General features: G+C 40.0%; 1 protein-coding gene across 1 annotated transcript in view; it reads right to left on the bottom strand.

Moving 5' to 3' along the window:
- The window catches only part of ANK3 (ankyrin 3), a 342898-nt gene that overhangs the window by 80816 nt on the left and 237893 nt on the right, over positions 1 to 24189 (bottom strand). The window contains exons 24-25 of the mRNA XM_082424963.1: positions 24062 to 24185; positions 18814 to 18916 (exon numbers count right to left, since the gene is read on the bottom strand). Of these exons, the coding sequence (XP_082281089.1) occupies positions 18814 to 18916; positions 24062 to 24185 (227 nt within the window). The remainder of the gene's footprint in view (positions 1 to 18813; positions 18917 to 24061; positions 24186 to 24189) is intronic.

Raw genomic sequence — 24189 nt, 5'->3', positions numbered from 1 at the left:
AATTTCTTTTCCGAATCTCAAAATAAAAATAAAAAAATTCAAGCTTGATGACTTCTGTTTCCAAGTGGGGTAGAGAAGCCAGCAGCAGCCTAGTGCTGTGCTAAGCACAACAGGTAAGTGTAGAAATCATCTCTGCGGGCAGCAGAGAACAACTGAGGTGCAAAACTGAGGAGCTATATTTGGAGAGGTGGTTACCTGGAAGAGGTGAGCTTTTTGTTGCCATTTTTATCTTGGGGGCATTTGTCAATTACCAGTGCAGACAGAATTTGGGTTTTGTGCCTACAGGGGCTACCTGCTGGGGAACAGAAAAACCAAGGGAGTTTTGGTGGAGATTTGGGTGGCCTCAAGCATGCTACAGATTTCTGTTCAGAACATTTGCTAAATTCTGGGGCTGGGGCTTCCCTGGTGGCCCAGTGGTTAAGAATCTGCCTGTCAGTGCAGGGGACACGGGTTCAAGCCCTGGTCCGGGAAGATCCCACATGCCACGGAGCAACTAAGCCCGCGAGCCACAACTACTGAGCCCACGAGCCACAACTACTGAAGCCCGCGCATCTAGAGCCCACGCTCCACAACAAGAGAAGCCACCACAATGAGAAGCCCAGGCACCGAAACGAAGAGTAGCCCCCGCTCGCTGTAACTAGAGAAAACCTGAGTGCAGCAACAAAGACCCAACACAGGCAAAAATTAAAATAAATAAATAAATAAAAGGCTACAGGCTCTTTGGTGGGGCAAATGGCGGACTCTGGGAGGGCTCACGCCAAGGAATACTTCCCAGAACTTCTGCTGCCAGTGTCCTTGTCCCCGCAGTGAGCCACAGCCAGCTCCCGCCTCTGCAGGAGACCCTCCAACACTAGCAGGTGTCTTCAGTTTGATCAATCAATGAGCACTGGTAAAGCACCCATTAATAACATCAACACACAGCAACAGTCAGCTCTACCCACCACCAGAGCCTCCCATCAAGCCTCTCCGATAGCCTCAACCACCAGAGGGCAGACAGCAGAAGCAAGAAAAACTACAATCCTGCAGCCTGTGGAAGTAAAACCACATTCACAGAAAGACAGACAAGAAAGCTGGAGTGGCTATACTCATATCAGATAAAATAGACTTTAAAATAAAGAATGTTATAAGAGACAAGGAAGGACACTACATAATGATCAAGGGATCAATCCAAGGAGAAGATATAACAATTATACATATATATGCACCAAACACAGGAGCACCTCAATACATAAGGCAACTGCTAACAGCTATAAAAGAGGAAATTGACAGTAACACAATAATAGTGGGGGACTTTAACACCTCACTTACACCAATGGACAGATCATCCAAAATGAAAATAAATAAGGAAACAGAAGCTTTAAATGACACAATAGACCAGATAGATTTAGTGGATATTTATAGGACATTCCATCCAAAAACAGCAGAGTACAATTTCTTCTCAAGTGTGCACGGAACATTCTCCAGGACAGATCACATCTTGGGTCACAAATCAAGCCTCAGTAAATTTAAGAAAATTGAAATCATATCAAGCATCTTTTCTGACCACAATGCTATGAGATTAGAAATGAATTACAGGGAAAAAGACGTGAAAAGCACAAATACATGGAGGCTGAACAATACATTACTAAATAACCAAGAGGTCACTGAAGAAGTCAAAGAGGAAATCAAAAAATACCTAGAGACAAATGACAATGAAAATACGATGATCCAAAACCTATGGGATGCAGCAAAAGCAGTTCTAAGAGGGAAGTTTATAGCTACACAAGCCTACATCAAGAAACAAGAAAAATCTCTAGTAAATAATCTAACCTTACACCTAAAGGAACTAGAGAAAGAAGAACAAACAAAACCCAAAGTTAGCAGAAGGAAAGAAATCATAAAGATCAGAGCGGAAATAAATGAAACAGAAACAAAGAAAACAATAGCAAAGATCAATAAAACTAAAAGCTGGTTCTTTGAGAAGATAAACAAAATTGATAAGCCATTAGCCAGACTCATCAAGAAAAAGAGGGAGAGGACTCAAATCAATAAAATTAGAAATGAAAAAGGAGAAGTTACAACAGACACCGCAGAAATACAAAGCGTCCTAAGAGACTACTACAAGCAACTCTTTGCCAATAAAATGGACAACCTGGAAGAAATGGACAAATTCTTAGAAAGGTATAACCTTCCAAGACTGAACCAGGAAGAAACAGAAAATATGAACAGACCAATCACAAGGAATGAAATTGAAACTGTGATTAAAAATCTTCCAACAAACAAAAGTCCAGGACCAGATGGCTTCACAGGTGAATTCTACCAAACATTTAGAGAAAAGCTAACACCCATCCTTCTCAAACTCTTCCAAAAAATTGCAGAGGAAGGAACACCCCCAAACTCATTCTATGAGGCCACCATCACCCTGATACCAAAACCAGAGAAAGATACTACAAAAAAAGAAAATTACAGACCAATATCACTGATGAATATAGATGTAAAAATCCTCAACAAAATACTAGCAAACAGAATCCAACAACACATTAAAAGGATCATACACCACAATCAAGTGGGATTTATCCCAGGGATGCAAGGATTCTTCAATATACGCAAATCAATCAATATGATACACCATATTAACAAATTGAAGAAAAAAAACCATATGATCATCTCAATAGATGCAGAAAAAGCTTTTGACAAAATTCAACACCCATTTATGATTAAAAACTCTCCAGAAAGTGGGCATAGAGGGAACCTACCTCAACATAATAAAGGCCATATATGACAAACCCACAGCAAACATCATTCTCAACGGTGAAAAACTGAAAGCATTTCCTCTAAGATCAGGAACGAGACAAGCATGTCCACTCTCACCACTATTATTCAGCATAGTCTTGGAAGTCCTAGCCTCGGCAATCAGAGAAGAAAAAGAAATAAAAGGAATACAAATTGGAAAAGAAGAAGTAAAACTGTCACTGTTTGCAGATGACATGATACTATACATAGAGAATCCTAAAAATGCCACCAGAAAACTACTAGAGCTAATCAATGAATTTGGTAAAGTTGCAGGATACAAAATTAATGCACAGAAATCTCTTGCATTCCTATACACTAATGATGAAAAAGCTGAAAGAGAAATTATGGAAACACTCCCTTTTACCATTGCAACAAAAAGAATAAAATACCTAGGAATAAACCTACCTAGGGAGACAAAAGACCTATATGCAGAAAACTATAAGACACTGATGAAAGAAATTAAAGATGATACCAACAGATGGAGAGATATACCATGTTCTTGCATTGGAAGAATCAATATTGTGAAAATGACTATACTACCCAAAGCAATCTACAGATTCAATGCAATCCCTATCAAATTACCGATGGCATTTTTTATGGAACTAGAACAAATCATCTTAAAATTTGTATGGAGACACAAAAGACCCCGAATAGCCAAAGCAGTCTTGAGGGAAAAAAACGGAGCTGGAGGAATCAGACTCCCTGACTTCAGACTATACTACAAAGCTACAGTAATCAAGACAATATGGTACTGGCACAAAAACAGAAACATAAATCAATGGAACAAGATAGAAAGCCCAGAGATAAACGCACGCACCTATGGTCAACTAATGTATGACAAAGGAGGCAAAGATATACAATGGAGAAAAGACAGTCTCTTCAATAAGTGGTGCTGGGAAAACTGGACAGCTACATGGAAAAGAATGAAATTAGAACACTCCCTAACACCATACACAAAAATAAACTCAAAATGGATTAGAGACCTAAATGTAAGACGGGACACTATAAAACTCTTAGAGGAAAACATAGAAAGAACACTCTTTGACAGAAATCACAGCAAGATCTTTTTTGATCCACCTCCTAGAGTAATGGAAATAAAAACAAAAATAAACAAATGGGACCTAATGAAACTTCAAAGCTTTTGCACAGCAAAGGAAACCATAAACAAGACGAAAAGACAACCCTCAGAATGGGAGAAAATATTTGCAAACGAATCAACGGACAAAGGATTAATCTCCAAAATACATAAACAGCTCATGCAGCTCAATATTAAAGAAACAAACAACCCAATCCAAAAATGAGCAGAAGACCTAAATAGACATTTCTCCAAAGAAGACATACAGATGGTCAAGAAGCACATGAAAAGCTGCTCAACATCACTAATTATTAGAGAAATGCAAATCAAAACTACAATGAGGTATCACCTCACACCAGTTAGAATGGGCATTCATCAGAAAATCTACAAACAACAAATGCTGGAGAGAGTGTGGAGAAAAGGGAACCCTCTTGCACTGTTGGTGGGAATGTAAATTGATACAGCCACTATGGAGAACAATATGGAGGTTCCTTAAAAAACTAAAAATAGAATTACCATATGATCCAGCAATCCCACTACTGGGCATATACCCAGAGAAAACCGTAATTCAGAAAGACACATGCACCCCAATGTTCACTGCAGCACTATTTACAATAGCCAGGTCATGGAAGCAACCTAAATGCCCATCGACAGACGAATGGATAAAGAAGTTGTGGTACATATATACAATGGAATATTACTCAGCCATAAAAGGAACGAAATTGAGTCATTTGTTGAGACGTGGATGGATCTAGAGACTGTCATACAGAGTGAAGTAAGTCAGAAAGAGAAAAACAAATATCATATATTAATGCATGTATGTGGAACCTAGAAAAATGGTACAGATGAAGCGGTTTGCAGGGCAGAAGTTGAGACACAGATGTAGAGAACAAATGTATGGACACCAAGGGGGGAAAACCACGGTGGGGTGGGGATGGTGGTGTGCTGAATTGGGCGATTGGGATTGACATGTATACACTGATGTGTATAAAATTGATGACTGATTAAAAAAAAAAAAGGGAAAAAAACCAAACAACTATGAACGGCAACTAAAACGTTATAAACAAGTTGAGAAATAACAAAATTGGTGAAAAATAAATAAATAAATAAATAAAATAAATTTTAAAATAAATAAATAAATTCTGGAGCTGTGCAGAACAGGAAGCTAAAAAACTAACTAGAAAATCTCTGAAAGGCATAACAGAGCTTTTGGGCAGTTTCATGAGAAAAAGATTTAGAGTGTGAGACTTGGAAGGGGAGGGGACCCAAAGATCATACCAGAATTTCAAATAAGGACCCTGAAGGGCCAGGGACAGACCAGAGGTAGCCTGAGATTTACCAGGGCTGCGAACCAGCCTCATTTCAGCAAAATCTTGATTGGATGAGAAAAATCAGCCACCACTCTTTGCCTAGCAGAGGGATGGTGAATCCTCTTTGAAGGAATATTATCATCACTGGGTGTGTCGTGTCTACAAACTTGTTTTTATACATCATGTCCAGCATGCAATGAAAAACTGCCAAGCATGGCCAGAGCACACGAACAAAAACAGAAAAAAAAAAAAAAACAACAACAAACCCAGATACTATAAATAGACTCCCAAGTCATCCTACATTTTGAAGGAAGTTAATAAGAACTTTGATTATAGTTATCATAATAACTATGATTAGTATGTTTAAGAAAATAGGAAAAAAGATAGAGAAAAGAAATTAAAAGGTGGATGATTCAACAGAGGACTGGAATATACGTAAGAAAATCAAATGGGCCTTTGTTCAGTTCTAAGTATAATGTCAGTTCTTAAACACAATAGGAAACAGGGTTAATATATGGGAAGTGTTAATGGAAAAATATACAAAATGAAGGGTATATTTTAAAAAATTTTTATTTTATATTGGACTATAGTTGATTAACAATGTTGTGATAGTTTCAGGTGTACGGCAAAGTGATTCAGTTATACGTATACATATATCCATTCTTTTTCAAATTCTTTTCCCATTTAGGTTGCTACAGAATACTGAGCAGAGTTCTCTGTGCTCTACAGTAGGTCCTTGCTGGTTATCCATTTTAAATATAGTGGTGAGTATATGTCAAGGGTAGACTTTTTTAAAGAATGGAAAATACAGAAAATAGTATGAGACGTAGAACACAGTGAAAGGTTTTAACGAGTGTGTAATTGGACTCTTGGAAGTAGAAGAGGAGAATAAGGTAGGGGCTATGTTTGAAGAGAGAATGGCTAAGATGTTCCAAATCTGATGAAAGATATTGGCTCACACACCAAAAACGAAATCAATCTCAATTTTCGTCCTTCTAAAGATCTGCTTTCTACTGAAACCCCAGTAAAATGACAGTCAAGAATTCACACTCACACACACACACACACACACACACACAGGCAAAGAGAATAAGAGAAGACATCAGCAGAAAAACAAGGATTGGTTGAAAGTCTCTCTAAAGAGTGATCCGATCTCCATAATCCCCTCACTGATTTATCAGTTGCCAAATAACTCACCCCCCATCAACCTTGGCAGAAATCTAGAGGCACAGAGACCAGAGGCAGAAGATTAGCAGGTCAGAGGCACCATAATGAAAATGGAGATTAATTGAAAGTTTATGTAATGAATGTTCAGACCCAGCCTTCTACCTTTACTGGTCTCCCAGACAGACAGTTAGGGACAGAGCCTTGAGGCAGAAAATGGGGAGTCTTCTCTGGGATTTTCCAGTGAAATGTCCCAGACTTATTACTTAAGCGGAAATCACAGATGCTAAGCCCTCAACCACGCAGAGGGCATCCCGTAAGCTTCGTACTCAGTCATCAAAAGGTACCCCGAGCAGTTGTCTCTGGAGAGGAGAAGTTGGGGGCTGAAGGTGTATATGGGGATTCTTTTTGTAATCCTATTGAGTATGTCTTGTAAAAGAACATGACTTTTTTTTTTTTTTTCCCAAATGGAGAAGGACCTTTATTTGAATGGTTAATTCTCACGTGTTGCAACAGCCAAAGATCACCCGGCAAAGAATATTCTTTGCCCAGAGTGTTGCAGACAGGGGAAATCTTCATGTGCCTCTTTCCTTTTAAACACCAGATCCTATGGCCAGGCCAAGATATTTGAAAGTAAATTGTGAGCCCGTCTGCCAGCTGGGGGCCCGCTGAGACAAAGGGAAGATGCTCGCTGGCCAGGAGACCCTTAATCCAGTCGGAGCGACTTTAACACATTCATTTCCACGCCGCTTGGACCTTTCCTTGAAGATGCTACTCCAAAAAGATCTTTCCTGCTTGCTATCAGCTTAGTCACGGTTTTAGATTGAGCTATAGCTCACAGGTTGCATAAATCTAGGCCAGCTGAGGGGAAAATCTCCACAGGGTTCCGTCTAAGTTATAAATAAATAGGTGATGACTTTTTATTTGTGTGTGTAAGGTTCATAATAAGAAAACTTGAATTTTAAAAATTACTGTGAATTACAAAGATTAAAAAAATAGCCCTGGAATCAAATTGAACAATAATTTGCAGAGCGCTTGTGTGTATAAGTCACTGTCCTACCTAGATCCTAGGAAAATGCAAAAACGAATGAGGAGCAGCCGTCTGTGCATTCAGTGAGAGAGGACACATCTGGTGGATGGCTATGCGATCAATGGTGTTAATAAGCGTTTACAGAACTAGGGTCCTAACCCCTGAAGATGAACAGATCACTTCAGAAAGTTCCCAAATTCTTAATGGGTTAACCAAAGATTAGGTGTTGGTTTTCGTCTGGCCTCATTTACCAATTTTACTGACTTTTAAACACCCCAACCAACCCACCTTCAGAGTGGGGCAAAATATTTAATATAAAGTAGGTGGTGCTGCTTACTTTATTTTTTAGCAAACTACAATTCCTCCATTTGGGGCAGCCCTAAGGTTATTTTCCAAAAGACCCGTGTTTTTTTCAAGTTCTAAGAAATAAATAATAGCACTCCTCTTTGGTAATTACAGTAAATTATTTACCTTTGGTACGCTTAGAAACATGCACTGGCGACATTAATTATTGAAACAATGAATTGTATCCCACAAAAAGGTATGACCGCCGTCATGTAATATTTATCGAGGCTGGGGTGTGCCAGCCCATGGGGATCCCTTTGACTCCTTCCTAACTCCCCGACTCTCACACCTCCTAAGTCACTCACAGGAACTTTGTCATAACACAAATGAGCAAATGTATAATCAATTAAAAGACTTGTTCAAAACAATGAGCCATGTGTCCCGATATTTGTCCCAGTTTTTCTTTCTTTCCGTAGAGTTTTGCAGAGGCTTATGGGCAGGCCTAGCAATTTTAATAACCTAAATACAGACAAATAAAATGCTCTTCCTACGATGCATCCACTGAAACACAAAAATAAGGCACTTCATCTGAGCCTATGATTTTTATAGAGATGAAGTGGTCGCTTCATTTGCAAGCTACCTGTCCCTGAACACTTTTTTCTACAGACGAATGTTTACTTAAAACAGAAATGTGCCGTTTGAACTGCTTACTTATTTTAGTCAACAATATGAATTTCAAGATGTTCTGACACGTCATTGTGCATGGTACCGTGGTACCAGGAAAAGCTCTTCTTCCGTTTGGTTACTGAACCAATAGACATTTAACATGATCAACAGGTCACTACGTGTGATGATGGTTAAAAAAGATGAACTCGAGATGGCTCTTAAACTTCCCACAGCAAGCAGGAGTGCTCCCAGGGCTTAATGGAAAAGCTTGGCTTTAGAGCTGAGTCACAGACTTGGATTTGAAAACTGCCTTTGCCATTTGTGAATAGAGAGCACTTCTCTCCCACTCCTAAGTTTTCCATTTTAGAAAGGCAACTCAATGGTGTCACTGTGGGCCTCGCCCTGTCCCTTTATATTCAGGAAATGTGATTTCTTTATCTAAGTGGTAGATTTGGGAAAGGTAGCTGGGAAGGCTCCGCTCAGATCCAGTTTTCACTCTCATGGGCCTGAGCTTGGTCACAGAGGGCAGACATCCCCCCTCTGCTCCCCTAAACAGACCTCCGTGAGGGGGGCTGCCTGCCCTGGGTCGCTGAGGCTGGCCACTGGGTGGGGGTTCTGCTCACTTCAGGGGTTCAGTTACCAGGTCCACTTGGCTCAGACACTCAGCCAGCCCTCAACCTGGCCTCCATCAGGAATAAAGGAGGTATTTTGCCTTTGACTGTTCTTTTTCTTTATTTATTAAAAGCCCCCTTGGAGATGTCCCAACATTACTTACTGCTTTTATGATCCTTAGAATGTCTCTTAACTTTTCTCAGTCTCAGTTTCCTCATTTTCAAATTGATGATTGGTTGATAGGAAGATTAAGTGAGAATGTACACCAGAAATCTGGCACCAAGGCCAGGGCTGGCATGCTGTGGTCGTTTCTACTTTTCAAAGGATTTTCAACGGACATATGTATAATTGCTTCTATTTTTCTTTTTTTTTTTTCAGTTGCTTCTACTCTTCAAAGAACTTTTATTTATGTGAGCTCATTTGTTAAAACCTGACAATTTGTGGAGAAAGCGGAGCAAAAACAAATATATTCCAGGGCCAGCACTGGTCCTTTACAGTTACATATACAGGATGCCTATATGAAATCAACACAGCCCGCTCAGTTAGAAGAACGTACCTTCTAAATGCCTAAGTCTTACTTATTGACTCAAAAACATTTAAATTTCTATGTTAACAGCAATACTGCAACCTACTCTGTCAACTCTATGTCAGGGACTATTCTAGGCCTTTTACATTACTTTGTTCTTTGACTCTTCAGGACGGAGTAGCCTTGGGAGATAATATTATACCATTTTACAAACGAGGAAACTGAAGTTCAGAGAGAGACTTGAAAAATTTGACAACACGAAGTCAATACCCAGTGCTGCGTGGCTTTAGTAGAACACTACGTTAAGGAAAGGTTCACACTGACTTCAGAAGACCTTTTACTCCCAAGTCAAAAATGATTATGAATAAGCACATCATTTTTCATCTTGGAAGTGATATCAAGGATACTATTAAAATCAAAATGCACATTACTCAATAGAGTCCAAAGCCTGACTAATGATGATATCACTGTCTCCAAGAGGTTCATACTTTCCCAAAATAGCTTCTCGCTAGCCCTGTTCATCAGAGAAAAGAGGAGAGCAAGTACACACTGGCCTCACCAGTGAGGACACACTCAAATGCCCAGGACTGGAAATAAATGTCCAGGCACAGACGAAAAGAGGTAGAAGGCAAGAAAGTACTTGCAAGGAAAAGAAAAAGAAATCCAGTTAATTCCAGTATCAGCTAATTCTCCAGGCTGCTGACTGTCAACCTCCGGTGCTGGACGACACCAGTTAAGGTCCTTGTCTGTCCGCTTGGCTACCCCTGGCAGAAGGTGGTCCTGCAGATGAACTGGTGGTCTTGATATTGCTAATGCTACCGGCCCCAGGTAAAACTCACAGCAACAGGTCACACGGAGAATGAAGTGCATCTCATCTGAAAAACTGTAAACACGATCTAGTTGGGAAACAGCTGGATGATGTAACCAGACTGGGAGCCCAGGGGAGCAAAGGCTTCTCAAAGTCGATACCCAGCACTCGGTGGCTTTCGTAGTTATCCCTGTCAAGGATAACTTGAGCCTGTGGCCACACATCGGACAGGGCCAGGGCAGGGGCACCCACGTGGGTGTCAGATCCCCTAGACAGAGAACAGATGATTGGGTTTGAGGTGGGCTGCATCACTTCATAGCCCAGCGACTGGCAAGTCAAAAAACCTCACTGAAAAAAGCCTCATTTCTGCATGTGAGTAATGGGTGGATAATGTTAACTGCCCCAACTCACCATAAGAATGGAATGACCCAAGTAATATGAAAGTGACATGAAAATTCTAAATTGCTATGCAAACAGAATCACAGATAATAACAATAATCTTGATACTCCCAGATGTTTTATAATTGAATTTATTTCTTAAATTTATATAACACTGCGGCCCCGTATATAGCTTTTTAGGATGGCATATGTTTTATCAGACTATAGGGGGTAGCCTGCTGGATTAACAAATAATAGTGGTCTTTTGGCCGTGACAAAATACGTGTCTAAACACTGACTCTTCCAGCTGAATATGCTTCACTCAGGCCTGCCATACTTTGCTTATGAGAGTGGCACTGCAGCCTAGGGCAGCAGCAGAATGGGTTCAAGCAGCCATCAGACCTAAGTTTTATTCTCAGCTGTACCACCGAATGTCACCTAATGTGACAATGGACAAGTAAAACACTCAGCCCCAGGCTCTTTGTCTGTGAAGTGGTACGGATAATACCTAGTCCATAAGGTGGCTGAAAGCACAGAGTGAGATGATCTGTTTGATAAAATGTATGGCACGTGCTGCCCTGAGTATTATAATTATTATGATCTATGGCAGATACTGAGTGAAATGGCAAACTGCTGCTGAAACAGACAGTAGGTCTATCTGGACATCCACAACGACTATCTGGAAATATTCTTTTAAGAAATGGATTCCATCTTAAAAGAAAAAAATGGTCTAATTCATAGTAACAGAGAATAGAATGGTGGTTACCATAGGCTGGGGGGTGGAGGAAAAGAGGAGATGTGGATCAAAGGGGACAAACTTTCAGTTATAAGATGAAGAAATTCTGGAAACCTGATGCACGGCATGGTGACTGCAATGAATAAAAATGGATTATATACTTGAACTTTGCTAAGAGAGTAGATCTCAAGCGTTCTCACTGCACCCCCAAAAATGGTAATTATGGGAGGTGACTGATGTGTTAATTAGCTTGACCGTGGACATAATTTCACAATGAAGACATGTTTCAAAACATCATGTATACCTTAAATTCCATAAAAGAAAACCTCATTCAAGCAGCAAAATAAAATACAAATTAAGAGCTTACTAAAGCAGGTCTTTTTTTTCCCTAAAGTATTTCTTTTCTTGAAATCAACTCTTATTACCCCCAAGACTTATTTGAGACCAGAGTACACACCAAAATGAAGTTGCGTTCTGGAGATTTCCAAATCGGATTGGTTTCAAGATAATTTAGCTACTAACTTCAACAAGAGAAGGTGACTCAAGGTCAGCATAGAAGCTGAGAGCATTAACACATCAACATCCGGCTCAAGACGTCTACACGAACTGTACTACCTTAAGTTACAAGACAAACCTCTCTGCCTTAAAAAAAAAAAAAAATCTGTAATCTTGCTGACCAATCTGTGAGAGGTGTTGAGTGGATCACCTAAGTAATGCTGGCAAAGCACCTTGAAGAGGAAAAAGCAGGATATTAAATGTCAGTAGTCAAAGGTGCTTATCTTCCAAGGGACTATCTCTAGAAAATCTTTAATCTCAGGCTGGTGACCTTCTGCCACCATGCACATTCCTGAGAGCCCTTTAGAAATTAGCTTCAAGGAAAGAAATAGGAAAGTTAATCTGCCGATGGAGGGGGAAGGGGGCGGGCAGGGGTGGAACGGGGTGGGCAGGGACGGGAGGAAGGATTATTAGCGTAACCAGCCTTTTGAGTTGTTCATTCTTCTCCTTTTCTATTACTGAGATCATGCGAAAGGGCGGGTCTTGAAAAAATAAACATGAATTTCTCCCAAAGAACTCTCCAATTTGCACATTCCTTGCTAATATACCAAGTATTAGTACACAGCACAATATGTAACTAAATATACATGAGATCATCCTTAGCCTGCCAGAAGACCAAGTCCAACCCAAAGGATCTGGAATCCTAGACTGGGAGATAAATGCGAAGAGTTAGGGGGTGGACGATGTAACAGCCGCTTCCAGGTACACAGAGGCTATCAAGAGGCCTCCACTACTGGCTCCAGAATGATCTCCACTGTTACCCAACAGCCAGTGCAACTGTTTACACACTAGTTTAGTTACACCTTCCAAACTGGTCACCCTTGGAAGCCCCATGACTAGTCCCCTTAGGCACAAACCACGTGGGCGAATCTGTTCTGAAAAGGGAAGTCTGCAAGATGAAAGCAACCTAACGAGAGAGGGGCAGGGCCCCGCCGCTGCCCCGTTTCTCTCTTTTTGTAGACACATGGCATGTATGTCAACAGAACTGAAAGGCAATGGAAGATCCTCATTCCTTAGTGATCAACTGGTAAAGAATGCCTTTCTAGACATTTTTGCTGGGAAACACCCAGGTTGCTGGCTATTAAATCCCAGCTCTTTTTTTTTAATATATTATTTTTCTTTATTCTTTTTTTTTTTTGAGCTGTGACACGCAGCTTGCGGGATCTTAGTTCCCTGACCAGGGATCAAACCCGGGAGCCCAGCAGTGGAAGCGTGGAGTTCTAACCACTGGACTGCCAGGGAGTTCCCTCATTTTCTTTTTATTTAGTTAAAATAAGATTTATTCCTAGAGAGAAAGCATAAACTAACAGAATCTCAAGGTTGAACTGTACTTTGAGATTCTAGAAGACTTTCTACGTTGCCCTTGGTAGATGGTTGTTCAGGCCAGGTTTGACCACCACCAAGAGCAAGCATGTTAGTGAGGACAGAAGCCCAAATTAAACTGGCTTAAGACACCCCAGGGGTGGGGGCAGGTTGAGATTAATGTACTGGTTTATATAGTGGGAAAGTCCGGGTGGTGCAACTTCAGGCATGGCTGCATCCAGCCGCGGCTCAAAAGATGGTAGGAATTCTTCGTCTTCATGCTACATCCCCAGGAGCTTTGGGTTTACATCACCTTTACAGCTTAGCAACCCTGAAGGCTAGACAAAATCTCATTAGACTGGCTGAGATTTTATATATTATCTCAATGTAATCACTATAACCCAGGACAAGGAATCCTCTGAATGGCCAGATTTGAGGCCCATCCTTGGGGAAGACAAGAGGGAGGGATTCAGCCCCTTCTAAACTACACTGACTGAGAAAAGAGTGGGTGTAGGGGTTTGAGCAACAGATCCTGTCACTGCCACCTAAAGAAAGTGGGATGGGTGTCTGGAGGTGAAAACCCATGTCCCTAAGTGATTTCTGCTCTTCTCCCATCTTTGAATAACTGCCAGAAATCATACTGAATTAAATGTTTCTGCCCACAGTACACATCCCAATGACTTGTGGGGTCATTCAAGGGAAGTGTAATTAACTGGGTAGCCTGCACAGTATTTTTAGAGCACTATTACACCTTCTACCTCATATCTATGTAAAGGTCAACTATTTCCATTCCTTTAAAGATGGCTTCTATGCCATAATTTTTAGTATAATAATTTTCTCCATAATTTTCATAACTTGCTGCTGAATATAAGCTGTAACTGTTGTCAGTTACTTTTAAAGCACATTCAATAAGAACTTAGAATTAGAAACAAGCATAATGAAGAACATGTGTCTAAATATAATCTTTCATGCTAAAAAAAGGGATACAGAGGATGGCACCGCCCCATGTTAAGAATACTAACAAGTCTGAGATCCTGGAGGGCAGAGTGTGAAGTTCTCCGCTGGCTCCCTTCTCACACTGAATGATGCAGATAGAGAGTGGAGTGGTGTGAAAACATACATGTATAACTGAGTCACGCTGCCGTACAGAAGACATTAACACGACATTGTAAAGCAACTATACTTCAATAAAATTTTTTTAAAAAAGGAGGCAACCTAGAGCCATATGGCCAGTGATTCTGCCACTTACCAGCTGCGTCCCCTGGGGTGAGTTACTTCAGCTGTCTGTACCTCAGTTTCTTCATCTTTTTAATGGAGCAGAGAAATGATCTCATAGGGGTTTTTGTGCAATGTAAATGAGTTCATTCTAAACTATTCGGTACTAATTCTAAAACACTTAGAATAGTGCCTGGCACATAGTAGGAGCTGTTTTCAACACCATCACCGCAAGCATCACCACCTTATCTCCTGATGCCATGGCATCTAATGAACAGTATTCCATTTATGTCATGGGGACCGGCTGACCTGGATTCATAACACGGCCAATTACGAGAGCCATACCAGCCAGTTGCTTTCAATAGTTGTGTCAGAAGAAATGAAAGAACCTGTCTATTATACTCATCCTCGACAACCAGGCTTCAGTTGCGAGTAAACCCTGTTCCTTATTACCTCCTATTGGGAAAGCAATGTTTCTTAGAGCAACGGATGTTACTCTAAGACATCCTGACACACACAAATCTCAGCTTATAAAACAAATACATTAGATGTTGACTGACCAATATACAAAAAGATCCCGGCCATAGTTGCTTTCGGGCAGTGCTTCCTAACTAGAGGTGCATCCCAGTATCATCCGTGGAACTCTGAAAAACACACGTGCCCAAGAACCCAGCCGGGGAGACTCCAATTCGGTACACATCTTCATCTCCCAAGAGCCACTTGGTGATTCCAGTGTGTGCCCTCAACTAAGAACTCTGATTAGGAATCAGAGGCTTTCAACTCTGGGCGCATTTAAAAACCGCAAGACAAGGCCCCCCAGGGCCCCGGAAGGAGGAACTGAACAGTCATGTCCTTAAAGGTTCTCCGGGTGATTCTGGGGAGAAATCGGGGCCGAGCGTTACTGCCTTAAAGAATAAAACCTCTGACAAATGCAAGACATGATTCATTTACATACACATTTTCAGAAGCATATCTACAGGTGATTCTGGATTACAAGGTAAAGGGAAGGTAAAGGAAAACAGAGTTCATGGATAATCCAATATCCCAGTACAAACAAGTCAACTCTTGATATCCATGGGGGAATTAAGTAGTTTACAGACTAATCATGACTAAGGCCCAGCAAGGAATGGGGATGGGCTTCCTTCTCTCAGCCTTACTCCCCCGCTCTGGCCTCCACACCTCTGGTCTCCACACCAGCCTTCAAACCAGCACAGGTTCTTAGGAACATGGGGGTGGCAGGCCTAACCACCCTGGATCTCAACTGTACTTTAACTGTGGTTAATGTGCAAACGGATTAATCAGCAGCAGAATAATAAAGAGGCAACTATGCTTTGTATGGGTGAACTCTACTCTTGTTAAAAAAAAAAAAAAAAAGATAAGTTAATTTTTATTCATTTTTCACCTTTTCTTGTCACAGCAACTTTAACTGGGCAATGACAAGGCAGTTTTAAATTGGACAGTAAGTCATATATCATTGCTAAATTTAGGAATTCTAAATATTTCAGATTTCTTGCATGCTTTCAGACAAAATCAATACTGCGGACAAACTCCGTTTTGAAATTTATCCATGCAGATTCTGAGACATGATAGACATCAACTAATAATTTTTTGTCACTTAATTCTAACATAAAGTGTTTAAACGCACTTCTGAAGTAAATGCTTCTCATGAGTCACGCCCCGTGTAACTAGACTCTTCCCTCTTAAAGCCTCTCTTTTGAGGAATTAGCCTTTTCTCTCTCTTCTATGATAAATGAGACATGGGATGAAATAAGTTAATACACCTCTTTCAGAATTTGTTTTCCCCTTTCCTCCAAGTTTCTTTTTATTTTAATTTAATTTAATTTTATACAAAATAAAAAAGTTGAAAAAGCTGTATGAGGAATATTCATATACACTCAACCTAGATTCAACAATTAACATTTGGCCATATTTGATTTTCTTCTCTCACTCCATGCATATACTTTTGGCTGAACCATCTGAAAATAAATAGCTGACAAAGATTACTTCACTCCTGAAAACGTCAGCATGCCTACCCCTGGAAGAGGGATACTCCCTGTAGAGCTTCAATACTATTATCACTGTTCGGAAAATGAACAGTAATTTCCTAACAGTATAGCTTGTACATTTTCAAATGCCCCCAACTGTCCCTAAAATGTCTTTATGATATTCATATCTTTTTTTCCAAGTCTCCGGTGAATTTATCATGGAGTCATGTGATGTGCTCATTAAACGTGCTCGTTCCACGAGAAATGCCTGTCAGACCACGGATTCTCTGTGGCCATTAAAGAACGCAGCTTCCTGCTTCTGTAGTTATCAACTTAAGATTTATCTGTAAAGCTTTCAAGGTGTCCTAAGCTCTCCTTTCTTCTGACTGGCCTACAGAGGGTTTGCGGTGTCCACAGAGGTATTTTTGAAATTGGAGCAGGAACAAACTATACAAAAGAACATCAGCTTCACCGCAAACGTTCTCTCTAGCCTTCATTTCTTTTCACGGATCCTTCATTCTGAGTAAACGTTGCCCCGCCATTCTACCTGTGTAAGTAGGTCTCGGCAGTAGCTAACAGGTAACGGTGTGAGAACACTCAGAAGCCTGTCTGTAGCCTTGTAGCATCGCAAGCATTTATATTTTACTTTAAGGTGGATGTGCAGAAATTGAGAGGCTGTGTAACTATGGTGGTAAAAGTGGTGGAGATGGCGGTGCAGGTGATGGTGGCAGTGGAGGTGAGGTCACGGTGATAATGGTGGTGGCGGCCTCCATTTCAGGCCCTTGCCCCCCAAACAAGTATATATTCAGAAATATAAACCATAATTAGGGTCAGCTGACAATTTGCTACTCCATCACATAATAGCAAAATGTTCAAGGAATCTCCTTTCACTTGCAATTTTGTAAGTTTTGTGGGGTTCCCTTAGAGCACAGAGAATTTCACGTATTTCTACACTTGTAAGTGTTAGCAATATATCCACTAACATCTCATTTCAACTGGGAACATAAAGAGATCACGATCACCCAACTAGGATAATGACCACAGCCAACCAAGCAGAGAGTTCTTCAGAAAATCTCAACCAATACCTGGGCAACACTTTACACCCAAGAACTTAGCTTCATTATTTGAGATAAGTGCTTTCTCTGGTGCTAACGCCCATTTAAACCATGGCATGTACCTATAATCATTCTACAAAGGGTGTTTTTTTGACCAAACACTGAAGAGTCACTGCAGTCAGCTCTGTAAGACCTGCTTGCTAAGAATGTTCCAGAGAGTATAAAGCATTAAAATATGTATTGTGGGTCCTTGTGAAGTACAACGTACATCTGTGTGTCTGGAAGTCGGCATCTCCAGACAGATGGGAACCCTCAAGGTGTGACGACCCGCAGCTTAACCTCTAACTTGGTGATGATAAGTGTCCGTCACTTATTCATCTGCCCCAATTTACCTTCATTATGTAGTGAATCAATAAGTCCAGCATAATTTCACCATTTACATTGTTTAAATATTACAGGCCACCTTCAAAATTAGTTTTATGGTCCAGTTTCATCCATCACCAGCTCCTGACTGTACACATTTAACATCAGGTATTGTGTGTATCTAGAATAATGACCCATCCTGAGCCCCTAAGCAGCAGGACTCTGTTACTGAGACCTCCCGTAATAAACCAGTATCTATTCAACCACAGTTAACGGAAAGAAGAAATTGCATAAACACCAAATGAACCTAGCAGAGGTTCTAGTAGAAAGCAAAATACTGGCACGCCTTGAGAAGGCCCATCCCAGGCAGCTTTGAAGCTAAGGGACCTAAAACATGACCAATCTAATCTTTAACTTGCTAAAAACAATTTCAGCAAATTCCAACATGCCTACATAGTTTGTTGAGCAAAACCTAACCTTCATGTGGATAATGTCAGCAACTTTAGCTACCAATTATTATTACCTCTCTTTTATTTACTTATTTATGCATTTATTTATTTTATTTATTTATTTTTGGCCTCGCCGCACAGCTTGTGGGATCTTAGTTCCCTGGCCAGGGATTGAACCTGGGCCCTCAGCAGTGAGAGTGCGGAGTCCTAACCACCGGACCGCCAGGGAATTCCCTTAACTCTCTTTTTTAAAAACTGCAAGATTTGGCCAAGAAATGAGAAAGGTATCCATGCCTTTCCTAGAACTTTTCTAAGTTCCTCTTTGTGGGATGCGATTGATATGCAGAAGAGAGGGATATTTCGATTTATGGTACAATTGATTTTTTCTTTCACTGGCAGTACAGGAAGACTTACAAATGCAAAACCAAACATGCAGAAACAGAGTTTTTGTCATGCGACAAAGAACGTGATTCCATCGTACAAATGAAAGTTTAACGACGGAAGAAGATTTGACAGAGAACGCATACCTGCTCTTTGGATGGCACCAGGAGTTCTTCGATCGTCATGCTGTCCCGCGCGAAGGAGCTTCTGTTCAAGGTGTAAGACCTATCCGAACTGAAGGAGCGGAGGCTGTTGTTGTTACAGTTAACCATTCAAGAGTGGGAGGTGACGATGAGATGGATAAAAGAACGTTAATGCATGCAACTTTAAGAACAGGCAAGATGGCCAAAAACATCAAGAAAAGTCATTCTTGAAAAGACATCATCAAAAATAAAATCCCTTATACTTTAGGAAATTTCTTAAGCTTAGACCACCTCATGATCAGGTTTTGTTTAAAATTAGGCGAGTTGGTGTTCCATCTTTGAGAAGGTGAAATGTGTGAAAACTTAGATATTTCACTATGACAGTCAAACCAACGTGACTCCAGATGACTGCAGATAATTTGATAACTAGAGAGATTTTTCTCGGTTAAGACCTTCTTTTAGAGTCTCCTCCCTTTCTGGTCCCTATTTGTCTATCTCGCACTACTGAGTAGAATTACGGTGCTGTAAATGTATCTGTTAATAAGGCTTTGGGAACTAGATGTGGATTTAACCTATCGAGAGCTCTGGTTTATAGTTGCTTCTCATGGAAAACATGAAGAAGGAAGGAGGGTTATGAATACACCTTACATTATCTTCTTTGCCATCTTTCTGGCCTGGAAAAATTCAAATTCCATGTATGGTTATCTTGTCTTTCCTTACTGTACACTTTTTTTCTTTGCTTCTTCTCTTCTCCTTTCTAGCCCCTCTCAAATCCTCTATACAGCCTTTGAACTTCCCAGAATGCAGGACTCCTGACGTCCTGAAGTGCCACTCACCACCTTGACCTCTAAACTAAATACCAAGAGGGCTTGGGGGATGGGCAAAACGGGTGAAGGTGGTCAAAACGTATAAACTTTCAGTTATAAAATGTGAATACTTCACATTTAGTTACTTGCTTATTTTCATTTTCTCAAATCACATTTTATTTTATATGACTTCCAGTTATAAGTCCTGAGGATTTAATGTACAGCATGCTGACCATCGTTTATAATACTGTTTTGTATCTTTGAAAGTTGCTAAGAGAGGTTTTTTTTTTTTGGCCGTGCCACGCAGCATGTGGGATCTTAGTTCCCTGACCAGTGATTGAACCCGTGCCCCCTGCAGTGGAAGTGTGGAGTCTCAACCACTGGACCGCCAGGGAATTCCTGAGAGTAAATCTTAAAAGTTCTCATCATAATAAAAAAAAAAAAAGTGTAATTATGCATGGTGATGAATGTTAACTGGACTTATTGTGATGATAGTTTTGCAATATATACGTATATTGAATCATTATGTTATATAGCTGAAACTAACATAATGTTATATGTCAATTATATCTCAATAAAAAAAAAAAGAGACCAATAGAGTCAGGGACCCAGGTAGCCCTGCATATATCCAGGCAGGCTGGAATGGCAGCTCATCTGAGCCTTGGTGGAACCCTCGTGACCCTTCAGGAACAAAGAGGATGGAGGCTTGTGAGAAGCTGCTCCGAGGCCATCTTCCACTTGCCTCCCTACCAGGTAGGCTGTCGTGAGGTAGCTTTTCATTGCCTCCCATTCTGAAAGAGGTCTGAGGCTTCCTGCCCTGCCCTCCTTGGAAGAGAGCGTTCTGGAATTGGCTCCTTAGCAATGGGGCAGCCCACAGCTAGCGTGGTAGACATACAGCCCCTTTGGTTTTGGTATCATCCTTTCTGGTGTGGAGGACAAGGGCCACGGGAAGTTAGCCCCGCCTAGGAAGTAATAAACTGTCTGAATTTAAATGTGGCTGCTCGAATCTTTACCAGCAGAATCTGGCAGATTTCGGCCTGGCCGTGCCTTTGTCTGTGCTTGACAGGGGAAAGAGCAAAGGAGAGGTAACTAAGGAATGATTCTGTGCTTGCACAAAATGATTTCTTCCTCCACTGCCTATATTAAAGGCATATATGGATATATTTTAGATATACCAAAGAGTATCCAAAAGTGGGGATTTTTATATCAAGATACAGAGGCCCCCAAATGATAGGCATAATTCTAAGTATCTACACAAATGGCTAGGTACATGCTTCTAGGATGAGAGCCTTACTTTCTCCAAAATAACCATCATTCTACAGAGTCATTATTTGGTGTATTCAGCAAATACTTACTAAGTGACTATTATGAGAGGGACACAATATCAGAAAATGGATATAGAAGCAAAAAAAAAAAAAAAAAAAAAAAGAGCATTATCCCTGCATAGAGCTTGCCCAGTAAGCCATGTGACTCTGACCTCTTGCACCGTTGGGCCTCCAGTGCCCAATCATATATGACCCATCACTCTTTTCTTTTCCTGTTTTTGTTACAAACTTTTGTTACTCCTGTTTCTAGCCCCATCCCTTCTCTCAGATGCAATATAAGCTTCCTAAAAGCAGGAATTCTCTTTCTACTTTCTAACTCAACACTATCCAACAGAACTTTCTTTTCCACCAGAATTATGGACACGTACTCAGTCTGCACTGTCCAATACACTGAGCACCTGAAGTGCGGCTAGTGTGACGGAAGAACTGCATTTAATTTTATTTAATTTTAATTCATTTTAATTTAAATAATCCTATGTGCCTGGCAGCTAGACCATTAGATAGTGCAACTTCTACGTACTTATAGCAAGACCCCATTTTGCCCCAGTGATGTGATTTGAGAGGCACAGGAAGTTCCACACCGCATCAGATATTCATTTCTTTAAATTTTGGTTCCCACGGCATATGGTAATATTGGTGGTACGTGAGAACAGTTTTATTGTATATGTGCACAAACACAAGTTTTTTTTTTAATGATGACACATTCATTTTAACTTTACTTTTTAAACATATCTAAGATGTGTTGTTTTTCTAAAACATCCTTTCTTTCTTTTAACTTACGTAGGAGTGCCAGCGAAAGAACAGAGCCTAGAATTGGGAGCTACCAATGGAAAAGTCTAAAGATGTCCTCATTTTACATAATGTCATTTGACATAATTCCTACTCCTGACCAATTTACATTAGGCAGATGGAGCCGATTAAAGGCATCAAGCTGCACTCTGAATCCTTAATATATTGAAGTATTGATACTTTCAGCTACTAAAATGAGAGATTATTTGCATGGGGGTCTGGAAGGCATTAAATTGTTTTTCACTGAGGTCAACGATATTATTTGCAGCCATCAGTATACCCTAAGCGTTAAACAGAGGAAATATTAGAAAAACACATGCCTCAGATTTCTGAAGTTATACTAAAGTACCTAGCACAACTCGGAACAGCACCCAGCAAACAAACAGCCCTTCCAATCAAGACTTTTCCTTCAAACCCAGTGCAATTTCTCCAGTTATTTCATGCACTATGCAACTTTGTTAAGGGAAATAAATTCCTCACGTATTCAGTCAACTTTGCATAAGTAACATTACTTGTCATATGTTTAGTTACTTGCTTATTTTCTCAAATCACAAAACTGATTTTCTAAAGCTGAGCAGAGAAATAAAAAAGAAAAAGCACATGGCAACACAGCACAGCACAGCACAATGCTGAAGAAAATAAAGATGAGAAAATGAGTCAAGGAAGGGCAGAGAAACACTGTCAAGGTGCCGTATCTTCTTACCTGATCTTGGGACTATTTTTAAGTATTTTTAGAAAAAACAGAAGAAGTAGAAAGCAAAAAAATCAGACAGGGAAAAAAGAAAAAAAAATGTTATGGTTGAATGAGTTACACATTTAATGTATTCCTTATTAAATGTTACACTCAGAATATTATACTTGGTAATAGTCTAACAGTACTTTAAAAAACATATCGGCTTTATAGATTTTTTTAATTTGCCTCTGAGCATAACATCAGTTGCCAATGTAAAAAAATGAGTTACATATAATAGCAACAAATAATAATGGTGCAATCCAAACTAGAAGTATGAAAGCCTCAGAAATGTCTTGTGAAAAATATATAAGAGACAATATACTGGTTTCAACTCTCACTGGAGGTCAGCTGCTACAATTCCCCATATACAAATGATTGAGTCATGAAATGTAGCTTTTATATATTATCTGAGGAAGAGAATCAGCTAGTTACTGGATTACAAAAGCTCTTAAATCTCTAAATAGACTTTTCCCTTGAGGTCCCTTAAGATTCTGCAATATTTTCAGTTGTAACTTGTTATCTGTGATTACCTGAAATAAGACATGTTTTTAAAAACTTATTTTTCCCTTCTTATTAATGACACCTGTTACAATAAGATTTTAAGGCCTTTTATAAATATATATATAAAGCCAAAATTCTAATAAGTTACATGAGGCTCCAAATTCTATGAAACAAAAAAAGATTAACTCAAAGAAAAATCAATTCAGTGTCTAAACTGGCCACATCAACAGACACTGAGAATAAACTCCCAGGTTTACTTTGAGGGAAGTGCCATTTACTATTAGACAATGAAACTTTTAACAACAGATCCTTAAACTATAGGAAAATGTCCCCAGGGCGCTAGCTTAGAAGGTTTAATTATTAGCTTAAAATAACTTGACTGTCAGCAAACATGCTGTTAATCCAACCAGGGAAAAGAAGTCCCCAAATTCTGGACAAGGTTCTGTTTCTTTCAACCAGTGTCAGGCTGGAGCCAAAGTTTTCCACATACAAAAGCTGTAGCTTCAGTTTTCAGAGCTGAATTTGCTACCATTCTACCTGTGACTTTTGGCTAAGTCACTGTTTCACTCTTAACATGTCCCTTCTAAACAAACTAATGGCATACTTTTCAAAGAGATACTCAGTTGATAGACAATTCCAATAAACAATACATAATTTTTTCCCAAGAATGCTCTCTTTTAAGTCTCAATCATAAATTGTTCTTTCAGTCACAAAGAGAGAATAGTGAAAAATCAACACAATATTTCTTACTTATTGGAAAAGAGGATCTTTCTTTCACTGTGGAACAAAACTTAATTTTAAAACATGTGACCTAGATTGGTTCTCCCCGTTTTGCCAGTGAGCTCTTTTGCTATTATGCTTGAAGCACTACTGCCAGGTGGGGAAAAAAAGAACAAACGATTAACACATTCAATTGCGTAAAATTAAGGACTGAAAACCACAAAAGAAGACAGCAGAGCATGTGTACATTTCACCAAATTCACATCCTTATCCAAAGAGCAAACTTGGGGATAATGTGAAAAATGAAAATGATTTCGGTTTATGACACATCATGGTTGTTTTAAATTAACTGTGAGAAAAGAGCAACGATAAAATACCTGGCAGAACGGGCCCCCAGACTAAAGCCCATGTAGCCCTCTGCGGGCAGAGAATCATCGCCCAATTCCTTAAGGTCTTGTGGCCCAAGATACTTGTCCGTGTCGCCTGTCATTGCATCTTCACCTGT

The sequence above is a fragment of the Balaenoptera physalus genome (genome assembly GCF_965194825.1).
Source record: "Balaenoptera physalus genome assembly, chromosome: 14".
NCBI lineage: Eukaryota > Metazoa > Chordata > Mammalia > Artiodactyla > Balaenopteridae > Balaenoptera > Balaenoptera physalus.
This window is presented reverse-complemented; position numbering and strand designations above follow the sequence as displayed.